This window comes from Lupinus angustifolius, chromosome LG09 (assembly GCF_001865875.1).
Source record: "Lupinus angustifolius cultivar Tanjil chromosome LG09, LupAngTanjil_v1.0, whole genome shotgun sequence".
Taxonomy (NCBI): domain Eukaryota; kingdom Viridiplantae; phylum Streptophyta; class Magnoliopsida; order Fabales; family Fabaceae; genus Lupinus; species Lupinus angustifolius.
This window is the reverse complement of record NC_032017.1, coordinates 19,589,393-19,614,406: the sequence shown is the minus strand read 5'-3', so window position 1 is coordinate 19,614,406 and position 25,014 is coordinate 19,589,393. Positions and strand designations below refer to the sequence as shown.

Sequence of the window (25,014 nt, the reverse complement as noted above, 5' to 3'; positions counted from 1 at the left end):
TCAATATTCCCACCATTGGTGCCAATTTTACTTGGACTAATAGAAGACTTGGGGCTGCTAACACTGAGAGAAGATTGGATAGAGCTATCTGCAATGATGATTGGATTAATAATTGGAACCTTGTGTCCTGCTGCTCTTTGCCTAGACTGGCTTCTGATCACCACCCTCTGATGCTTACTCTAGTCAGTGATATTCCTCCAAGGCCTTCATCCTTTAGGTTCCACAAAATGTGGCTTCATAATGAGGACTGCAAAAGAGTGGTGAGTCACACTTGGAACACTAGAATCACTGGCTGTCCTATGTACATCCTTACTCAAAAACTCATTATCCTAAAAAATGAGCTCAAGCACTGGAACAAAACAGTATTTGGGAACATTCATCACAAGGTCACTCTGGCTAAGAACAATGTAGACCAAATACAAATCTGCATCAGGGACTCTGATCCTTCTGATCAACTCTTCCATCAGGAGGACCTGGCTCAATCTGAGCTCCTTAAAGCTTTGCAAATTGAAGAGATATTCTGGAAGGAAAAGGCTAGAATTAACTGGCACAACTTTGGGGACAGAAACACTGCTTACTTTCACAAAATTGCTAAGATCAAACATGTTACTAAAGCCATGTCTTTGATTAAGTCTGGTGATGTGCTGCTCACTGATCATGATGCTATAGCCACTCATGCTCTTGATTACTACACTAACCTATTTGCCTCTCCTAATTTAGTGATCTCTAATAATTTGATTCAGGAGGTTATCCCTACTCTGGTTATTGAAGCTGACAACCTCATGCTTTCCTCTATTCCCACCGATGTTGAAATAAAGAGTGCCCCACTGATGTTGAAATAAAGAGTGCTGTTTTTGATATGAATGAGGACAGTGCCCCTGGTCCTGATGGCTATGGGGGAACTTTTTACACTAATTTTTGGGACATAATCAGTATGGATGTCTGCAAGTCAGTGAGGCAATTCTTCCAACAAAACTGGTTGATGCCTAACTTGAACTCTAGCAATGTCATACTCATTCCTAAGATGCCAGGTGCTGAGAGAATTGAGGACTTCAGGCCAATTGCCCTGGCCAATTTTCAATTCAAAATCATCACCAAAGTCCTAGCTTCTAGACTTTCTATGGTGGCTCCCAAAATCATCTCTTCTCACCAAAGAGGCTTTATACATGGCAGAAGCATTAAAGACTGTATTTGCATTGCCTCTGAAGCCATCAACATGTTAGATCACAAGACATTTGGAGGCAACATAGCTATCAAGCTTGACATAAAAAAGGCCTTTGACACACTTGAGTGGGATTTCCTCCTCCAAACTCTCAAGACTTTTGGTTTTAACCAAACCTTCATCAAATGGATATCTCTAATCCTTCATTCTGCCAAACTCTCTATCAATGTCAATGGTCATAACATAGGGTTCTTCAATTGTTGCAGGGGTGTGAGGCAAGGGGACCCTTTATCACCTATTCTCTTCTGTCTTGCTGAGGAGGTGCTTAGTAGAGGTATCACTAAGCTTGTGATTGATAACAAGCTTTCAACCATCACTGGCCCAATGAACTTACAATCTCCTAGCCATGTCCTCTTTGCTGATGACATCTTGATCTTTTGTAAAGCTTCTAAAAGGAACCTTATCTGTCTTAAGAAGCTTGTGAAGGACTATACAATGGCTTCTGGCCAACAAATAAATATAAGCAAGAGCAGATTCTACACTAGCATCACAAATCACAGCAGAATAGCCTCTATCTCAGGTACTCTTGGTTTTGTGCAGGGCTCTCTCCCCTTCATTTATCTTGGCATTCCTTTATTCAAAGGCAAACCCAAGAAGCTTCATTTGCAGCCTATAGCTGACAGAATCATCAACAAAATGTCCAAGTGGAAAGGTTCTTCTCTTTCTTTAATGGGAAGAGTGGAGCTAGTGAGATCCATCATTCAAAGCATGCTTGCCTTCAGTTTTCAGGTCTACAAATGGCCTTCTAGCCTATTATCCCAGGTTGACAATTGTGCTAGAAACTTCATCTGGTCTGGGGATATTGATGCCAAAAAACTTGTGACAGTAGCTTGGCATAAAGTCTGTTCATACATGGATGAGGGGGGTCTTGGAATTAAGTCTTTCAAATGCTTAAACAAGGCCTATCTGCTGAAGCTAACTTGGGAGCTCAAAACTTCTAATCTGGACTGGGCAATTTTCTTTAGATCAAAGTTCAATTGCAAGGGACACACAACTCCTAAATACTCTAAATCTTCTATATGGCCTGGAATCCGTGATAATTGGCTTCAAGTAAGCATCAATTCTATCTAGCTAGTTGGTGATGGTTTCAGTGTTAATTTTTGGAAGGACAATTGGCTTGGTGAGCCTCTTGTTGATGCTTTAAACATTCCTTAAACATTCAAGGTGATCTCCAGGGCTCTATTGCTAACTTCACTGTGGATTCGAGAACCATAATTCAAGGAGAGCTTAATAGGAACTTTCCTTCCCTTTCCAATGAGATAGCAGCCTACAAGAGACACAAGGGCCAAGACAAGTTGATTTGGATGCCTTCTTTGGATGGTTCTATGACTTCCAAAGATGCTTTCCATTTTGTGCACAAAGTTGGAGAAAAACAGAACTGGTGCAAACTGATTTGGTCATCTTCTCTTCCTCCTTCTAAATCCTTCATAGTGTGGAGATTGTATCATAGGAAAATGCCTACTGATGATCACCTACAACAAAGAGGCTGTAATCTAGCTTCCAAATGCAACTTATGCAATTGCCATGTTGAAACAGAAGATCATCTTTTTTTCAACTGCTCTGCTGCCAAAGATATATGGAATTGGGTTTCTGAAAAATTCTCAATAAAAATCAACCATTCTTCTATTCACTCAATCATAAAGGATTGTGCCACTTTAAAGGAAGTCAACTAAGAGAGGTTAGCATAGCTTGTGTTGTGCATAGCATTAACACTATATGGTTCTGCAGGAATCAGAAAAGATTCGAAGACAGAATGATTTCCTCTACCAATGCTCTATCTAGAATAAGAAGAGAGACCTCTTATTCGGGTTCTTACACTTCTTCAGCAGTGGCTTCAGGAAGTCTTCAAGAGCTTCAAACTTTAAAATTCTTCAACGTTACTCTCAAGCTTAGTAAAGCTCCTAACTACATTGAAGTCCTATGGAAGTCTCCTCAATGGAATTGGACAAAAGCTAACACTGATGGTGCTGCTCATGGGAATCCTGGTCCAGCAGGTGGAGGTGGAATTTTTCGTGATCATAATGCAGAATTCATCTATGCTTTTGCCAACTTTCTAAATGTGCAGAATGCAATCCATGCTGAACTGCATTCAGCAATGAAGGCAGTGGACATAGCTTTTAAAAAGGGTTGGCATAACCTTTGGCTTGAGAGTGACTCCATGTTGGTTCTGGAAATTTTCAGTGGGAATTCTAATGCTCCTTGGAAGCTATCTAATGATTGGCAAATTTGTAAATCTAAGATTGCTCAAATGAATTTCAAAATTTCCCACATTTATAGAGAAGGCAATGCTTGTGCCGACAAACTTGCTTCTTATGGCATTTCTTCTCACACTAATTCCATTTGGTTCTCTACTCCTCCCTTCATAATTGAGGATTTTGCTAGGAATAGGCATGATCTCCCGAACTATAGATTTCGGAACTTGTAACATGCTTATTGCCTTTGTTTGTATCTTCTTTCATCTATATATTTCGGTGCTATTGCACCTTGCTTAAAAAAAAAAATAATTATTTGAAGTGTTTGGTTATCCTCAACCCATGATAACTAATAACTGATATGTTTTACTCAAAGGATTGTATTAATGGTTGTCTTAAGTATGTTGCTTAGGGGATATAAAAGACTAAAGTTAATTTTGGAAAACTAAATCTGACATTTCTTAAAATATGAAAATATCATTTTTCAATGCAATATTTTCAACTTTCTTTTTCTTAAACAATGTCCTTTTAAGACTTGTTAACATTTCCCTTATTCAAAAGATTTTCTTTCTCAATGCCGCAAGTGGAGTGAACTTGTAATTTAATTAACATCGGCTAAAATTTAAAAAGATTTTAGTATGATATTCTATTGAGGTTGAATATTTTCACTAAATTATCATTCTCTTTCCTTAAGAAAATATTTACAATTCTTATGTAACAAAAGAGGGTTTAACGTTCCTTGTTTCAAACATACATCGCCCCACTCCATCTGGAAAAAGAAAAGAAAAATAAACACCACTTATCTTCTCAATTCTTCAATTGCAAGTAACTGAAAATTCAAAAGGTGATGCAAGTCAACGTCCAACTTTTCTCTCTGAATTTATACGTTCCCTTAACGTCTATACACCCTAAAACAGATCACATGTTCATATTTCCAATTCAATGAAAAAGTGCTATTTAATTAAAAGAGAAATTATAAAAACATAAAATAACATTTTTATATTATTCGTAGAAAGTTGATTAATTAAAGATAAATTGATATAATCATTTTGGGATACAAGATCCCTCTTCCTATACAACAAGTCATCTCTCATACCATTTTCCTATTTCTTCTTAGGGTAAAATTAACAATGTCATGAAGATTTTGTTTAAGGAATAAAAAACTGATCTTAAAAAGGAGGATTTTATAGTTTTTTAGACAATGTTTTTATAGCGCTTGTTAGTATAACTCATTTCTGGTTATTAGTTAGAAAAATAACTTTTTATTTAAATGTTCAATAAATTCATATATTTTTATTGATAAAAAGTACTCCAACATTATGTATTATAACATAATAGACACCAAAGTTGATGATTCGATTCCTAAGAGCAATATTTGTTGAGAGGGACAACTACGAACCCTGTATTTTTTTAATGCAAGGGTGTAACACCCAATTCATTAAAATATAAAGTCATACAGCAAAGAAGAAGAGATTACAAGTTTGTAAACTGATAATTAAGCAAGCCTAATCTATTTCTAGTAAATTCTTCATAGATGAAGTTCGGGGCCGAGTTCCATATGGTGTTCTCGTGAGATGATATACCATAAGAAGCTAGCTTATCCGCAGAAGAGTTACCTCTCTATAGATGTGTGTAATGCGAATGTTCATCATTTGTAACTTTTGCTTACAATTATTCCAAGCCCCATAAAATTTCCAAGGAGGTAGAGAGTTCTTTTTGAAAATATCTACTACCGTGGTAGAATCACTCTCTAGCCAAAGATTTCTCCACCCACGGTTAAAAGCTATGTTGACTGCTTTGATGGCAGAATGCATCTCAACATACACCGCATTTTGAATACTCAAATAAGACGCAAAGCAAACCAAGCACGATCCGGAGGAGTCTCTAAAAATACCATCCCCTCCAGCATAATCAGGAGACCCATGAGTAGCACTGTTTGTGTTGGCTTTAATCCAACCCACCTACATATTCTGCCAAACAACTTCAATTTTTTTTGGAGCGTTGGGGATTCTAACAGCAACCTGAAACTGTCTCAAAATTACTAATTCATTGATGTTAGATGACCCAGCCACCGTGGACAGATTACCCGCAAGGTTGGTATCCGCCTTGAGCTTTGAGGTCGCTAAAGATAAAGAGATTCTCCTATCCTCAAACCTTTTTTGGTTTCGGCAATACCAAATTCCACTAATTGCATTAATCACACAAGCCAATAAGATTTATGTAACCTGCTTGTTGAACTGATGGTTGCAGGAAGATAAAATAGAGGCAATCGAGGAGGTGTCAAGATTTATTGAAAATACTGTCATGACCCATTTCCAAATGCTTTTAGCAAAGCAACAAGTCAGGAAAAGATGGTTAGAATCCTCAGAAGCATAATGACAGAGGCTACAAATTGACGCCAGCATGCAACCTCTGCTTTGAAGATTATCATCCGTTGGCATTTTCCTATGCATTATTCTCCAAATAATAAAAGACTTTGAAGGCGGAATGCACCTAGCCTAGATTAGCTCACACCAGGAGAGCTTAGGACTAGGCACAAACAGAGCCCTGTACGAGGCTTTTAAAGACAGCACCCCATCGCTAGTATGCTGCCAGACTAGATTATCACCCCATCATCTCTGTTATACAAAGCAATTTCCCCAGCTAATTCGGGAGCGATCCTTACTAGCTCAGCAGGAATCCTCCATCTAGCATCAAGGATGTAGTCTGCCACCGAAGAGTTCAAAAGATTATGCATATGAAGCGGAATCCCTAAGGTGTCTACCAACGGAGCACCCATCCAGTTGTCCTTCTAAAAACTGACTTGATTTCCATCCCCAATCAGCCAAACAGAATTCAACCCAGAAAATGCCCAGTTCTCTTTGATGTCGGGCCAAATAGAAGATCTATAATACCTATTTGACGGAGAGTTGCTACAACCGAATTTTTTCCTGTAAAAGGAGGCCCACTCCTGCTTTGAGATTTTCATTTCCCAAGACAGCTTTAACAAGGCCGCTTTATTCAACAGTTTGATTGATCTAAGACCCAAACCCCCTTCTTGCAGAGGAGAGCAAACCTTATTCCAAGCCACTGTGACCATTTTCCTCACCCTTATATCACCCGACCAGATGAAATTTCTGATGCTACTATCCACCGAACTCATAATCTGGGAAGGCCATTTATAAATCTGAAAACTGAACATAAGCATACTCTGAATGATAGATCTCATTAACTCCACTCTACCCATGATAGATAACATTTTACCCTTTCAACTCCCAAGTTTAGCTAGGATTCTATAAGAAATTATTTCCCTATCCAAAAACGTGATGAGATACCTTTGGTAAAAATTAATAGAAAATATATTTTCTCATCTTAACTATTGTAATTAATTAGTCCCAATATTTTGATCATCAATACCGACATAAGTCATATTTTCCAGGATTTTCTTGTCTCAAAATATAGGTCACCTCATACTCCATAAGCAGTACTAACTAATTTATACCAAACATATGACATTTTCGGTGTATATTTATTACTAGATGTCCTAATAAATCTTTCACTTTCCTATAACATATTGGTTGCACCGGTGAGGATTAATTTTATAACATTTAACATGATTTCTGATAAGTTTGAGAATAATAGTTAATTATACATATTTTTATCAATGTAAATGCATTAAAAATGATTTATGAATAGATATGAGGAGTACTAATTCTCCAATTCATTTTTTTCCTCCTGCAATTATAGCAACCCTAGGCCTGTTAGCCGTGCCAAGAGGCACATTTATTTGGGAACCTCAAATCTCATTAAAATTGAAAACGACTTCACTATTTAAATTCTAAGGACCGTGTTGTTGTTTTCCAAACCACAAATCCATGACAATACTTTATAACTAAGAATTATAGCATTAATTAATTGATCATCCGGAAGAGGGTAGAGACTCAGCAACTCGGCACTAAACTAAACTAAACAGTAAATAAATTGCTTCACAAAGTCTATGTACTTTCAATTTTACAGAGATTATTTATAATAACTTTAAAGTATCTTAGAATATTTTATAGAGAATATATAAAAGACATTTGGATATTGAAAGAATATCATTACTATATTTTTGATTAGTTTGGTATCTTAAAATATTCTTAGAATTGAGATACTTTATTTTATCTTTAATAATTTGTTTCTGTTTAATTAGGAGAATAATATTAGCATAAGTAGGGGTTAGTGTTAGATCTTTTGGATTACAAAAATCAATTAAACACAATATCATCATATCATTATTCAATACTATGATTTTAACATAAACTAATGATATTAACCAACATTGACATTAAATTCAAAGAAAATTAGTTACATTAAAGAAATTTAAAAAAAAATGCATTTGTTGTACACACAAAAATGCGTTTGGATATACATACTTGACTAATATATGTACATTAACTACATGATTCTCTTAATGAAATATTTTTTAAATAAAAACAAATATTCTACTAGCTTGAAAATATAAGATGCATTAAAAACTTTCCCTATTACATGCCAATAATTAAAAATATATTTAGATACATCTAATTAAGAGGACGACCCATTTCTCAACGAAAAAAAAAGCTCCAAATATATTTTTATTGCACGATTAGACATAGGTGATAGTCATATTTTCTTAAAAGCACCAGAAGATTCATAACTAAAGTAGGAGCATCATATTGCGATGTTGCACTCTGACAAGTTTAGGTGTTCAAACTCAACCAAAACTAAAAATCAAATGTAAACTCAAACATAGACCAACCCTTTAAAAACATAAATCTTTCGCTTTATTTTTGAAATACTGATTAAACTATATCTATTTTTGGTTTAGTTTTTAACAGCAATATAAAAGAGAGACCTAATAGAAAGAGAGGAATGACTCCTCTAGATTCATGCACAATTACACTAGCCAAGAAAGAGGGCATAACAACAAACACAACCAAGGATAACGAATTTTGATGACCAGCTTTTGCTAAAAGACAACATTGATGATCATACTCATTATTAAATAACTACCATTTTGACAACATGAATAAAAAGATAACATGGTAGTTACTCGTATGAATAATACAAAAAATTTACATGCCTAATTCATAATTTAAAAAAAAAAATTTGTCCATAGAGACAAAAAATGATCACGTCCTTAGACGTATGCTAAAACTAAAATAATTCAATAATTTTTTATAGCAAATATTAATAGGTTAATATTTATAATGAATATCCACTTTTATGTTTCTCTTCCTTCAACTTTTCACCCTCTTGCAAGAACTATGTAATAAAATGATTTGAGTGAGGATCCACCTACTTTCACACTAAGTTTTTTAAATTTTGCTTCTCATTCTAGCCATCAATTATTGGGACATATGATGGTTTAAATTTATTCACTAATTCATATCATTAAATTTTCCTAGAATTGATGGTTAGAATGTGGAATAAGTTTAAATAAGTGAATCTTTTTCCTCATTTTGGTCATTCCCTGTATGTAAATCATATTTTTTGAGGCAAAACTCACCAGGGAATAGGGACACTCATAATACAAAAGAAGGAAATGCTAACTTTTTACTTTACTGTAGATGAAAACGGTGTAGCGTGATTCATGGCAAATTGACAATCATCGTGTGTGCGTCATTAGTGGGGAATGGAGAGAAAGGAGTCATTGTGAGTTATGAAAGGTGGGTCTTTCTACTGCATATCTAGGTGAGTTTCTGGTTGGAAAATCATGTATACTCTCATAAATTTTCTCATCTAAGAGTTTGATGATTTATACCCATTGTTTATTTTTACATATTCCCGACTTTAAAATTTTCAATAAACTTACTTATATTTATATAATAGAATAAAAATTAAACAGTTTTTCGCTCTCATACATGCTCATCTCTTGTACTTAGTCATTTGAAAATATAAATTTTGTTTTGAGTAGTCTATATAAATTAGTTTATTTTGTTTTTTAGCTGAAATAACCTAAGTGCTTATCGTCACCTTTGCTTGATACCATGTTTTATTTATGTATGGTATTACACCATTATTTGGTAAATTTAATTAACGAGACAAAAATCAAAATAAACGAAGTTATAAGGTTTTGAAACAATTTTCCCCCTTCTATATTGGAATTAATAACAAAATAACTCTACTTTAGAATATTAAAATCACATTTAATTAAAATAAAAATGTTAATATAAAATCATCGAGTCAATAAATATATTTTACATATCAATGGCATAAATATAATATAATACATGCATATAAATGCCCCAAAATAGGATAATTTTCAATCCAAGAGTATACCCATCTTCAACAATAACATATTTTTATAAGAAATATATAAACTTATTTTATAAGAAATGTATTAACTTATGCAAAGTTCAATTATGTATGTAAAGTTATTTTGATCAGCAATTTATAACCAGAGTATTAGGAGAACAAGTAGTACTCATATCCACTAACAGGAAGAGAACAAGAAAAACAGTTCAATGGGTCAAAAACTCAAACCGAGAAAGGTATAGGAAAAGAAGAAAATCTAGCCGATATCAAGGTCCATGACTGAAGATGAATAGAAAACATTACCTCATTCAGATTTATAGAAGACTTCTCAAAGATAATTTTTTTTCTAGCTTAGCCAGATACATCGAAATATGAGTTATGTATGTAAAGTTAGTTATAATAATTGCATGTTTGAAATCAGGATATCATTTTACGGTGAGGCTACCTTATCTTATAACAAATATTTATCCATCACCATCATTCTTATACTGATATTTTTTAATTATTAAAATATTAGTGAATGAAATATGCATGGCTTGGATTTGAAGTTGGAAGTTAAGTTGGATTTCAAATTCTTACTTACTTAGACTGATGGGAAAATTTGGAACCCACCAGAAAAGGTGGTGTATGGATATCAATATCACTACGTTTTCTTTCTTGCATACCATTGATACAAATATATACATGAGCATATGCCTTGATAATCTTGCCATAAACAAAGGCTTTATTACTATAGAAATTCTTAGTTGATTCCAAAAATAAGAGAAACACCATTAAATGTGCATCTCTTTATTTATAACAGTAGTAAAATGCATTCAGAGTAGAAAATAGCGATGAAAAATAGTCAGACTAGTGCACATTTAATGTTACAGCCACCATTAAAATCATTTATATTATAATGTCAGTTTACATTCAATAGTATAGAGCTTGGGTCTTTTTCTTGCAGAAATCTTGTTGGGCTGGTTAAAAATGACACTAAAAGATTATGGAAACATATTATTAGGCTTGGAGCAATGGAATCCCATTAGTGCAATGGAGGTTCTACATTCTTATACTTTTGTGTATCACAAGTCTATGTCAATTACTCATAACTAAAAAGTTAATTAATACTATTAATTGATAATAGGGTCTGAATAAAGCACTCAACATCATCTGTTAAATGAAAAGAGTAAAATTTAATATTAAAATATTTTTTCAATGAATCAAAGAAACTGATATATGAAGTGACATATTTTGGGAACATACTCATGAATAAAACATTTCTGATATACATATTTCTCTCTCTTCCCATAGTTTAGAAGTTATATCATCATTCAAAATGGTTAACCTACTATTCTAATACTAGGTGTTTGAGTATTTCATTTGAGCATGGCTCAAGTAATAAAGAGAAATTTGTACAGATTTTGTAGACTCGTTCTATCTAAATACTATACACTAACGTCCTTAGATATTGGAATGATGACTACTAGGTGTACAATTAGTAAAATAACATGTATCCTATAGTTTTAGTGAATAAAACTTACGAGTCCTAGCATGTAGAATCAAAGCCAAGAAAGTGCCAAAGAAACAAAGGGAACCCCATACGAGGAAAGTGTTTCTGTAACATGCCATGCCCATGCACTTCCCATGTTGTTCATGTCCTTCCTTATGGTAAACAATGGCAGCCAAGTAGCCAAAAATAAAGGAACCTATTGGAATATTGGCCACAACTACGTTATGGTTCACAGAAAAATTCTTAGTGCCAAATAACTCGGTGGTGGTGGAAACAGAAATGGAAGTGATTGCTCCAGTACATACTCCAATTATGGCAGTGCTTGTGTAGAGAGCAATGTGAGTTTTGTTCAGAAGTAAGAAAAATGCTCCGGCTGTTGGAGCCATCATTGCTGCCATAGAAGCTGGTCTTGATATTGTATACCTACCCCTGCATAAATACCAAGTGGTTGGAACCATGTCACATAGTTGGTAGAAAAATGCTAATTATATGTAACTTTAATTAACACGCGTGTCCCACATATCCTTATGTAGTAGAATTATAGTGTAGGCATGTAGAGAATGAAATACTCTTGGCTGTAATTAAAGGATGAAAATTGTGCATGTGAGTTGGTTTATGTATGTATATAGATAGATATTGGGTGTTGATGATATTCATAGAGGAATAAATAATGGAAACATCACATTTCAAATCATAATTTTTAAAATCATAATGTATTTGAATATATAGTTTTAATGTAATATTTCTATTTTGAATTGCTTAACATGAGAAACTCATTAGAAAACAACATTTTAAAGTCTTAATATATTTCAATATAAAAAATTTTAATGTAAGATTTTTATTTTGAATTGCTCAACCAATACCCTAAGGCTAGAGAGGGATCAACCTGTAAGAAGGAGGAAGAAGAGAATGACAAACAAAGATAAATCAAGTTAAAATTTTCTAGGAGAAAATTAAAATAATGATAACACAAAAATATTATTTGACTTTATCTTAAAAAATCTAATTAACAATAAAATAAAAAAAATGTAGTTACAAAATTTGAGTAAAGATATTTGGATGTTTTGATTTGGTTGTGTATATAAACCCCAAATAGGGAACCATGAAAATAAGAATGTGATAGGTTTTAGAAGACTTCAAAAAACTTACAGTATTTCCATCCTTTTCCCTCAACTCCCAAACAAAAGAGATTTTTCTTGAAATTATTTATTTTCCCTTCTAAAATAAGATTCTCAAAAATAAGAATCTCAAACATAGCGTAGCATAAGAGTACTCCATTTCGTTAACATTTATATGTAATATTTATGTTGTGGTTCTTTTTAATAAGAGAGGAGAGACATGATTTGATGTATAGTTAGTTTGTCATCATTAATGTAGATCAACTAACACATTCATAGTGACTATATGAATTATATGGCAATGTAAATGCAGTACGTACAGGTTGGTGGTAGATATGAAGATGGGTAGAGAATGTGCAAGTTTACCTGCAAAAGTAGTCCATAAGAGCTGGCATTAGACGGCCAAAGAATCCAAAAGAGGAAGATAAAGACACCAATGATAAAGTAGCAGAGCAACCCCTAGATTCAGCTATTTGTCCCAAGTTATTAAGAAACACTAGTCCAAGTGTTGCACCAAAAAGATACACAAAGAAATATAACCAAAAATCTATTCTTTTAACCATCAACTTCACTCCAATTTCTTCCCTTATACCCACCTCTTGAATTTCTCTGCTATCTTCAGCCTCTTTCACCTCATTTTCAGTCCAATCCTCATTTATACTCTCCTCAGCAGTAAAATGAAACACCCTTAATCTTTCTCTCTTGGTTTGCCAAGACTCCACTAGTTCCTTGATCTTCAACGAAATTGGAACTAATAGAGGTAACAAAAGGGTCACTAGAATAACAATCAGGTTATGAAGTGGAGATATTTTACTTGTCACAAATTGCAAGCTGCTTATCACAGCATATATTCCAGTTGCAATTGTAATAACAAACATAACAACAAAACCAACGTTTATATATTTAGGACTTGTGACTCCAAATTCTCTAACTAGAGGTGCTGCTATTAGGCTTACTATAATAGGTAAGATAGAGTTCAGAAAAAGAAAGGTTCTAGCAGTTTTGTGTCCTGAAATAGCACCAACAATGTTGGTATAAATCTTGGCACTTAATCCTTGGTAACTTGTAGTTAATCCAACAGCAACTTGGCGATCAGAAGAGAAGGTTCTTATGGTGACAACATAGCAGACAGTGTTGATCCAACAAATGCTATTCCCAGCAAGAACAGTTAATAAAAAGACATGCCAATAGGACAAAGAGGAAATATGGTTTGTTATGAAGAGATATTGCACACCATAACCAATTAATCCAAGAGTTGAACCAATCATGAGGACAAGCCAAAGGGGAAGATAAACAGAAGCCATGCCCGAAAAGAAGCCGAAAAGTTTGCCAGCATCAGAAGCAAAAGCAAGGCTATTGAGTTGCACTTGTGAAATGGAAAGAAGCTGCTTCAGCTGGGAGGAATAAGCAGGGAAATTGGTGTTTGTTCCATTTATGGCTTGGAGCCATATCATACCTACAAGGCTCAACCATTGAAAAGCACTAGAAGGCATTATGATGGTAAAGATGTTAATAAGAAAATTGAAATTGCACTTAGTAACTCACAATAGGGGATGTAGAGTGAGATCTAATATAGAGGGGTGAAGGAGGAAGGACTAGAGGCCTAATATGTGTAACAAATGCTAGAAATACTTCATGGGTTAAATACTTAAATGCAATAATGTGGCTACCATAATCACACGGTTCTCTTTCATATAGGTATGAGTTATATACACGATAGGCTAACCCTTGTAAAATATTGATATTGTAAGGTATACTCAGTAAGATTTCTATTGTTCCATATACAACTATTTCTAGTGTTACTTCTTATAAGCTTAATCGATTTTGGTTTCATTCTAGAAAAAAGATCTAACATAAAACTATTTCTTATTTGTTGTAACTCACTCATTTACGTGATTGCATATCACTAATTACTCTTTTTTTTCTTTATTCTTTCTTTAACTTAAACTATAGATAAAAATCTATTAATTAATAATAACTAATTTGTGGTTCTAAAATGTGGTTATCTATCAACCACCACCCATGCTTTGAAAAATTGTTCAGGTAGAGATGAAAAGACAAGTATATGTTAATATAATCAGAGTTGTGGAGCATTTATTAATCGTTAATTCAATGTTTTGCGGTGAAATATCAAAATGCAGGTTATAAGAACTTATAGCGACGTATTTGTGCTCGCTTTCATTGTTATTTCAGCCACAATACGTTCTTCAGTTTGACGTCATCCAAGAGACACATGCCATGGGTCTACGTTGAAATTTAGAATCGTTTCATGGCTTACTATAGATCTGAAAAAGAAACAACAGATACATCTCATTTAATTGATAGTGTACTTATCAATATACAGGGAAGCGTATATTTCACCGCTTAATGTGTATTTAAACTAAATCAGTGTGCCAAATAAATACTTCACCTAAGAATGTATAAAAAAGGTGTTATAGGTAGGCATGGCAAAACAGGCCGTCCGGCCCGTTTAGCCCGCGCACGTAAATGCCCACAATTATTTAAGCGGGCCAGATATACCTGCAATTGGTTAACAGACAAAAAGTCATGCACTGCCCGTTTTAAAACGGGCTAATGGGCGGCCCGCGACATTTTCCTGTTTACATTAAAAAAACAACAATAGTGAATGCTAATGAGAGTTGAAGGAAGAAGAAGTGAAAACGAAGATGGAATATGTTGAGCTTTGAAGAATGAAGATGGAAGTGAAATATGAATGGAGTGAAAATAAAATAAGAAAGAAGAGAATTTGGTGTGTGATGAGTGAATGAAGAATTGAATATGGAAGAGTGGATTGATGTAGAAGTGTAGAACACTAACACTTTGACTGTGACTGTGTGGGTGAAATAAAAGGAATTGCAAATTATAAACGTAAATATGTAATAATGTAAAGGACTTTGGGCCACTAAACCAAAATTAAAATTTTAAGGGGTTGAATCTAATGCCCGCGGGCAGCCCGCAGAGCCCGTTTAAAATGCCCGCTAATAAAGCGGGCAAACGGGCCGGACAATATGGGCTAACAGGCAAAAATACCATGTCCTACCCACATTTTTTGCGGACAATGCCCATATTGACACCCCTAGTTATAGGCGTCATATTAAAAACCCTTAGCGGAAGATATTGTAGAGAGATTAATTAAATAATAAACTAGAAATAGGAAAACAGTCTATATTATAGACATAAAAATTGAAGATTATATCATATCACAAATCATTAGATTTAAGTATTTTTTGTCAATATAAGACACTGAAAAATTGATAGAAATAAGAAATATAGGAATGAAGTGGGTTGACGGACTCTTTCATGTGTCATATTTGATAAAATGTCTAAAGATTTAAAAGAAAGTTTTACCACATGACTATAAGATATATGACATTCTATCAGACTGAATGTTGTATGATAAAATATAGAGAAAACTTCACGTAACATATATGAGAACGTTGAGTTGGATGAAATAACATACTAGACAAGATACAAGATAAGATTAAAATAAATGCATTAGGGAGAAAGTGAAGTAACTTATCTTATAGAAAAGATAGCAGAGGTTGTTCGCATGTTTGTGGAAGAAACTAATAGAAACTTCCATAAGGAGATTAAATCAAATTGAAGCTAGTCCAATTCTCAGAGGAAGAGTGAAACAAAAAACTATGGACGAAATGATTAAGAAAATCATAGAAATCAAAGTTTTGTATATGAACATGACTTATGGTAGCATTTTAGAGTCGATTCATATACCCACCTCACCTAGTATGATAAATATATGGAATTAATGTTTTAATTCAAATGTGGATTAACTGTGGAGTGTGGAGGAAAGCTTATTTTCTTTATGAAAGCTATTTATATGTGGCTATGTAGTTGATGATATTAACAAAACAACTTCCAAAACTATCAAAACAAATCTTATGGAACTTGCAAATATATTTGGTTCTATAGTTTACAGCGTATATATATAGTTGAGCTTTGTTGCTTATATATTGGTTTGCAAATGGCTTATAATAAAGGATTTAGAAGGATTCAGATTGAGTGTGAGTCGATGTCTATGATTACAATTTACAACCATCATCCTAGGAGAAACAACTAATACATGGTTGGTGTTGATTTATACTTACATGTAATCCAATTTATTGATATTCCCATTAAACCAACCGATATAATGTTCGATGCATATAAAATATTGAATAAAATAAAGCATTATTTTTTTTAAATCCAAAATTCTCATATGTATCTTCATATATAAAATAAGTAGTTAGTCTCAAGCATGGAACTGGGACTAAATTATTACTTTGTCTGTTATTTTGTTGGGTGGGTTTGGGGGAATGAAATTAAGAGGCATTGAATTGATTGGCTCTACTGTTTCGTTGCCTCTTGGTAGAGTAAAGGATCTGTTGTGATCATAGGTTAGGAATTAAGGGACCCTCATTACAACCAAGCCTAATGGGGAGCTTAGTTATATATAGAAAAGGATTCAGTAACCGCATATTTTAGCCCGTCATAGATATTTGGTCCTTCAAAGAAAGTCCATGACAATTTAATCATTCAATCATGATAATGTTGTTTTTCATCGATAAGGAAAAGATGTATCAGAAAGAAGTATAAGGGGTGTCCATTCAATATAAGATAAAATAAAGAAAACTTCTTACGACCAGAACGAAATAGCAAGGGTGAAAATTGAGCTGTGTTTATTGTCCCAGATTTTTGCTTTACAGAGGTATTCTCGCGTTTGATTATGTCTCTATTAATGTTTCACGTCTCTATCCAATTAAAAAATATAATTTAATTAAAAAAAATCGTATAATAATATAAATTAATATTTTCACACTATTCTATAAAGTTTAATTGACTAGGTAAATTGAGACATAATTATCTTAGGATAGAAGATCCTTGTCCACTCCTCAAGAGTTTATTTGACTCTTCCATAATAATGTTCATCAGTACTCACGTCAAAGTGTTTTATTTTTTATTTCTAGTTTTATCCGTAAATAAATAAACCAATCTCAATATTTTTTTTTTATTTTCTATTTGTTCATGACACTCAAAGTAATGCCATTCTCGTTGGGAAAGGGAAGGACCCAATATTTTTTCATGTAAACTCTCGGATGTAAGGGTTCCTTTTTTTCAAAAAGAATGAAATCACTCTTGCGTGTGTATAGTCTTAATTGCTCCAAATTGTTGCATTCTTTGTCATGCAATGGTGGGGTATGTTGATAACCCATATGTCGCTGCAAAGTATGGGTTGAAATAGAATAGGCCTTCACAAGAAGTGTTCCAAATTCGGGGTCACATGAGTCATATTTTAAAGCTTAATCTAGTATACAAGTCTACTTAAAAACCTATTATAGTCATAATGTAAACCCTTCTAGGACAGCTTTTGATCCTAAAGGCGAGAGAAGTCACGATGATCTACAACTAGGGCCAAGGTCAAGGCAGGAGTCCTTAAAGTATCAAAGGACACAATTGATCCAGGAGAGGGTATGTGAGAAGGACATTTATGTCCTTAGGTTATGTTCCAACTTAGGTTTATTTTATTTGCATTGAATCAACTAAATGAGATTGCATTCTCATATAGTCTTAGGTTTATTTTCATTCAAGTATATTAGTATTTAAATTCATGTAATGTGGGTTGGGAAATTATTATTCATGGTCTATTAGTGGCCAAGTAGTTCACCTAGGCCAAGAGATGTATCTAAACACGTGAAGACAAGGTTGATTTCAAGAGATAAAGGTTGGCTTAGAGATAGGGCACGTTTCCTTGAAGATATAATGAGGAATCATGCACATTTTATTAATGTGGCATGCTTGGCAATTAATTCAAAAGATATAATTCAAAGCTGAATTCGGTTAAGCTATTCAAAACAAAGAGGATCATTTCGGTTGAGATTGGCAAGTGGAAGTTGTTATGAAGATAAAGTGAAGATAATCTATTCAGCAAAAAGCTCCTAAAATCAAGGAAGTTGATCAATTCGGTTGAGCACATAACAAATCAACCCAAAACCGAATTGAACATGAAGACCAAGTCAAGCTAATCTCCAAGCAAAATATTTGCACCTGATTTCATTTATATGATTTAATTAGGAGTTACATTATTATTTCATATCTATTTTAGCCTAAGTTTAATTACGATTTTCTATTATACAAGTTAATTACGACTTAGTCTTTTATTTTAGCCTAAGACATTCAAATTTCCTATTTATGTAATGGAATTGTCATTAATAAAGTTAAGTTTATTTTGGATTAAAATTTGTGTGTTTTAGTTGTTCGTGACCACCGTTAACAAGTTCTTATCAAGCTTCATTGCTTGTGACGAACCTCATAGCTTATCAAGTTTCCATGCTTGTGGCGCTTTTCCCTTCCATTCTTTTCCACCTTCCCTCATCATAACCTTCCAACTGAGATCACCCCTACCATACACTATCCAACTGAGTCTTATCAAACCCTAATCTATACACAAATCTTAGCCTATTTAAACCTCCAAACTGAAATCAAATCCACCCTAAAATTGCCCTAATTTCACAAAACCGAATTCACACATTCACAAAGCCTAAGATGAAGCTAAAACGATCATTAAATCAAAGGCCGCCCCTAGAGGTTGTCATCAAGTCAGTAATGAGTATTTACTAGAGGAGAGTATGTGTTATCATTGACTATATGATAGGTAAAACAATGGGACCATCGTGTACCTGCAACCAGTTTTCAAATTAGACGTAATTATAATTGATAAGGAGGACTAGGTCTTTAGTAAAGAGACGAGAAATTGTGTTTTTTTGTTGTCCAATTTCTACATTATCAACATGTTTTCTTTTTATAAGTAAATTTTTTATTAAGAAGAACAAAAATTACAACAAAAAACCATATTATACACTTCTCATAGAAGAGAAGACAAACCCCACATAAAAAAGGAACCACTATACTAACCCAAAAAATCATAAACTAACACTAGCACTTCAAACATAAAATCAGATCAGAGAGTCACTCATACCAATACATAACTCCTCCTTGCTGTCGTCCTATGATTCAAAACCAAGATTTGAGTTTTATATCATCTATAATCTCCTCAATGCAAACCGATTTATTGCTAAAAATAATTTCATTTCGAGCTTTCTAAATTGACTAAATACATTATCAACATGTAATTTGTATTTAGGATGGTAATAGATTAATATATTGAAATATAAATTATAACACGGTGTAAAATAAAATATTTATATTAAAAAGTTTGATAGCTTAATAGACAATTTTAAAGTTTGAGCACTATCTCAACCTTTCCCAATATATAATAAAAGTCACTACATAGTTTGAGTTATTTTTTTTTTTGGGGAATGCTAATTAAACATGAATTGCGAGTGATATAATGATAGTGTATAAAATTCATACAATATTAAACATATACTTTTTAAGACTTAGAATAATTTATTTTTCAACAGAGCAGGCCAGGTTGGGCCTTAAATGTATCGGACCATATACAGTTGTAAACACTATTGTCTTCACACCGAGGTGGGTTGTGTGGGTAATTGGGTGGAGAAAAAAGGGTTGTCAACTACGTGAGATTTCAAAATTAAATACTGACCCTTGTGAATAAACCTCTATTTATTTTTTGCCGGCCAAATGTAATGTCAATATGTGAAATTAAAAAAATAGAAGTAAAAATGGAACTATAAATGGTGTGGTACCTTTATGTCACGATAACATGCACAACGAGGAAGTGGAAATACATGGTAGCCCCCATTTTAGATTGCACGATTTATTGTTTTTTAATGCTGATCGCACGATTTTAGCTTAAATCTTGATCACTTTTACAAATGTAGTCCTTGACATAATCCAGCCAGTTTAGTTAAATATTGACTGGTTCGCCAGTTTTGACCGGTTTTGATACTTAGTCGATTCAATATTTGTACTGTATTGATTAGGGGTCTGATTCGTCAGTTTTCTGGTCGAACTGGCCGATACGGTACAGTTTTTACATCATTGTTATATATTACTGAATAGAGATGTCAACCGTCTATTGAAAAAGCTAAATTAATCAAGCAAAATGGGAAGCCGATCTCTACCCAGTATTATTCCATCTAAACTATTGAGCAAAAGCACGCTATCATTCCTATTTTTCTAGACCAAACAAGTCATAAATGCAATACCTAACAAGATCCCCAAAATTATAGCGAACATAAGTTAATACAACTTTTTTTCAATAAGAGGAATATTGTAATTGTCATTCTCTTGAATTATTTGGTTGTGAACATGTGAAGCTTGTTATACGTGTATAACCTATGTCATTTGACCCATTTGATAAAGGTAAGTTATTAAGTCTAAGTCGATTGGTTATATGACTTAATAACTGTTCTTGCAATACCTAGTCACTAGTTTTTTTTGTTCAATATTTTATCTTATTTGACAATAGCTTTATTCTTACTTTGGTTTTACATGTAACGACTCTATTTGCAAATCATAAAAACATGATATGGTTGGAGAACAAGAAAAAATAGTTATGAGTGGCTCTTTGGTTTGTCACAATTTGAACTATTTGGTACATTAGGAACAAAGTTATTTTTGAGAACTTGAGGTTCCAAATAAAGGAGATGATGAAACTTATTTTTCTGCATTCTTGGAACCTTATTAATACTCGTTTTTTCTTTTTTCTCTTACTCTTATGTTGATTGGGTGAGACATTCACCAACTTGTCTTTCTCTTCGTTAATTATAGGGATTCTATGGATATGAGTACCACTTGCTCTCCTAATATTTTTCTTTCTTGATTAATAAAGTTTTCATTGCTGATAAAAACACAATTGTTCTTGTTTAAAATTTGGTTTGGTGTTTGTTTTATCAAGTATAATGCATGTTTCTTCTACATATGAATATGATTAGGATGGCGAAAAACATTCAACAACAATGGATGTCATTTTGGTTTGTCACTATTTAGTACTTTTGGTTGGTTAGAAACAAAGTTATTTTTTAGCATGCGACTTTTCATCTTGAGGAGATATTATATCTCATCTCTCTTCACTCGTAAAACCTTCTTAATGCTTGTATTACTAAATTTTTCTTTTCTTTTGAGGATTGGGTCTCAAACCTCTCTAATTATATCTTTGGTGATATTACTTAATTAACTTGAGGATAGGAGTACTATTTATTAATTTAATCAAATTGTTGCTGATGAAAAAAAAGTATAATGCATGTTTTGTAGGCAACAAAGAACGAGTTTGTTATGTTCTTTGTTTTATATTGAAAAAGAATGATTTTAGAATTCTAATATTGATGCCCACTAATAGTGCGCTTTCATTATAATATAAGACATAGCTAGAAACTTCATCATGTTTTTGTTATTTCCGGTAAAAGCCATTTGCTTTGGCAGAACATAAAGTAATCACCATAACTTTATAAAACCTTGATTATTTTAGAAACCTATAATATATTGGTCATATATTTCTCCTGATTGATGCGGCATTTGTGAAGCAGAAGGATTAAGAATCACTGGTTTTCTATATAATGGATAGAGCATACATACCTGCTTCTGGTAATACTGGCCCTAAACTACAAACTAAAGTCACACAACATGAGAATGTGACGTGTGAGGCACCTTGCTTGATTAATTCTTCATGTTTTAGTGGGCATGCTGTTTGGTATTAACTATTAAGTATTAACTTTTGATGCTGATGCATGCGTATTAGGTCTGATTTCTTATTGGTAAGTATACATCTAAGTCTTTTTAGTATGTTTGTGACTTTGTTTAACCTTCAAATAAGTTCATTTTCGCAGTTGTAATTTTTTTAAAGAAAAACTTTTGGTTGGCGATTATTACTGACAAATGACTAATGATAAGAGTAGAAATTTTAATATCACGACAAAGAGTGCGATCCCATCAGCATTAAATGTACACATAATTTGTCCAATTATGGCTTATCTTAATATAAATCCATTTATGTTTAGGTCGGTCTATGTATTTGGTGGGAAATCAGCCACGTTACTCATGTTTAATTTGTTTTTCCTTATCATTATGCATTATATAATGAGATGTAACAGTTTCCCACTAAACTAAATGGGTAGAAAAAGTTGAAATATTTGTTATTTAAGAGGTATGTTATTTTTCCATTCAATCCCAGCTATGTGACATGGAAAGTAGAACAAATGTAAGATAAGGGTGGTTACTCCCAAATACATTTTTTTTGGGAAGGTAAAATTTTTATTAAAAAGGAACATATGTAGAACAAAAGAAATAAAATAAAATAACTCCAAGGCTAAGAATCTTCCCACAAGAAAAACTACAAAAAAACCAGAAACACTAAAACCAAAAATTACAACTATCAATAACATTTTAAACAAACAATTGAATTAGAGATCTATCTAAACTAAGACATAAAATAACTTTTGATTTTACTTTTGGTCCAAAGCCAAAACTTGAACTTTATCTCGTCCAGAACGTCCTTTATACATTTCCTCTTGTTGTTAAAAATAATGTCATTTCTACAATTCCATAAGGTCCAAATACCAGTCATCCAATATAATTAAGATGATGAAACCAATAGGATTTAGCATAAGATGGTAATACCATGTAAGCTCCAACCATTCCTAAAGAAATAGCCAAACTCTGTATGAAAAATGATAAGAGAAGAAAAGATGATCGGTAGTTTTCGGATAACTCTGACACCAAACACAACGGTCATCATTACTAGTAAAGTTACCACCTCTCTGAGCAAGGTTCCGCTTACTAGGAATCATATCCAATATAATTCTCCAAGCAAGCATCCAGGTTTTGAGAGGGGCTTGAGATTTTTACATTGTACCCCACAACACACTACCCTCAGCATTAACCTCTTCTACTTGCCAAATTGCTTTGTAAGCAGACTTCACAGAATAACAATGAGAACCGTCTAGTTCTAAATCCATTTATTAACACCATATTCTTTTAATTGAACCCTCCTTACAATTCTCATCAAATCATCTATTAAAGATCTTTCTCACTCAAACAACTCTCTTTTCCATAATAACTGTCAGTTCACCCCTCCCTCCACACACTTAACTGACCCACCTGAGCCCTCTTTTCAGAATACAGACTAAAAAGTCTTTAACTCCTTCAAAATACCTATCTCCATCTAGTGGTCCTTTCAAAAACTAGTATGAATTCCATCCCCTATCACTCTTACTCCCAAATACATGGTAAGGGTCTTAATATATTTTCAAAGTTCAAACACAAACATTGGCATCATATGTCTAGAAGCTTAACAAACTAAAGTCAGACATTTTAACGGACTGTATAGTTTCTACTTTTTTGAGTTTTGATTTTGTAATTTTATTTTGTCCATAATAAATTTATATACTTTTATTTAAACTTTTGACACTACCTTCAATATCATCAATCTTTCATCCACCCCATATCCAATTCTATGTTTTTCCTTTATTTCTTGTCTTTTCCTAACATTGTGTAGGCAAAGTAATAGTTTTTGGGATAAATTGGCCAATTATGGTACTCCTACTAAACTTATTCTTGGTGGAGTTCAATTCCAACTTTCATTCATGAAGATTGCTTTAAAAATAGGTTAGGTCTTTCTAACTATAGATTCAAAAACTTGTAATTTAGTTTCTAGTTCTTTTATATTAGTTCTATCTATATATAATTCTGGTGTTGCTGCACCTTTGCTTTTAAAAAAAACTCTATCAATGCATTAAATATTAACAATGATAGTAAAAGCTAAGTTTCATGAACAACAATCTTCTTATCTTCTTCATTAATGGAGAAGTAAATAATTGTTTTTTATCATGTTGTAAATGACAACAACGTATTTTATGATAAATAAATGGATAAAAGTGTCATTATATATTATTTTTGTGTGTTATTTTGTGTCATTTGCCTATTTATTAATAGAGATGATCCTTACTCAAGTTTTATTATCTTGATATTGACCCCATGCATTTCTCTTGAAGGATCAAGATGAACACCAAAGGTCTCTTGTGACCAGAAGATCAAGAGCAATTATTCCTGAATTAATAAGAAATATGCTTCATCCATGGGTGGATATGTAAATGTGTATTGTTTGAGGATTCTTCTCTAAATTACGTCTAGGACTGAGGCAAATCTAGGTGAATATACAAAATTTAAAGCAATTTTCCTCCTAGCTAGTCTAATAACAATGAACATTGATTCAGTGAAACCAATCTACTGATCTAGAGTCAACCCAGTACATCAAACTTTTATATACTTAGATGAACGTATTATACCCTTATATGGGCAGTTTTTTTTCTATTCCTCAAATATAATATTTTTTGTTTTCCCACATATTTCCTCATACTGGAGGCAATCATGTTCGAGCTGAGAATATCCATAGATATGTGGGGCTAACTCTCCCAGTAGATATTTTTATACAAGAGGCTCGAATCCAAGACTTTGCTTAAGGGGAATCAAACGTGTACTACTTGAACTAACACACATTGGTTCGACAAATATAATATGTTACTGTTTGTTGTGGGCAAGATTCAAATCTTCAACATCGTTCACTTCACCCTTCTCCTTTAATCATCAAACCACATTTTACTCCCCTTATTATTTTTTTAAATTTGCTACGAATAAGGCTTGAACCCACCATTTCCTTCACTTTATTCTTTAAACTATTTCACCTTAACTATTAGACCACTTTATGAATAGGGCCGAGCTTATGTGGACGTTTGAAATAACTTAGAGAAATGGCTTCTTGTCTTCAGCAAGTTCTTTTTAACTCATTTCCATAAGCTGCCAACGGAAGCTAATGTA

At 33.2% G+C, this 25,014-nt stretch overlaps 1 protein-coding gene across 1 annotated transcript; it reads right to left on the bottom strand.

The window, feature by feature from the left end:
* On the bottom strand, positions 11,119-13,908 carry LOC109355883 (protein NUCLEAR FUSION DEFECTIVE 4). Its single transcript, XM_019599148.1, has 2 exons — positions 12,649-13,908; positions 11,119-11,593 (listed from the first exon to the last, which is right to left on the bottom strand). The coding sequence occupies exons 1-2, from the start codon at positions 13,773-13,775 to the stop codon at positions 11,170-11,172; spliced, it is 1,551 nt and encodes a 516-aa protein (XP_019454693.1). The 5' UTR covers positions 13,776-13,908; the 3' UTR covers positions 11,119-11,169.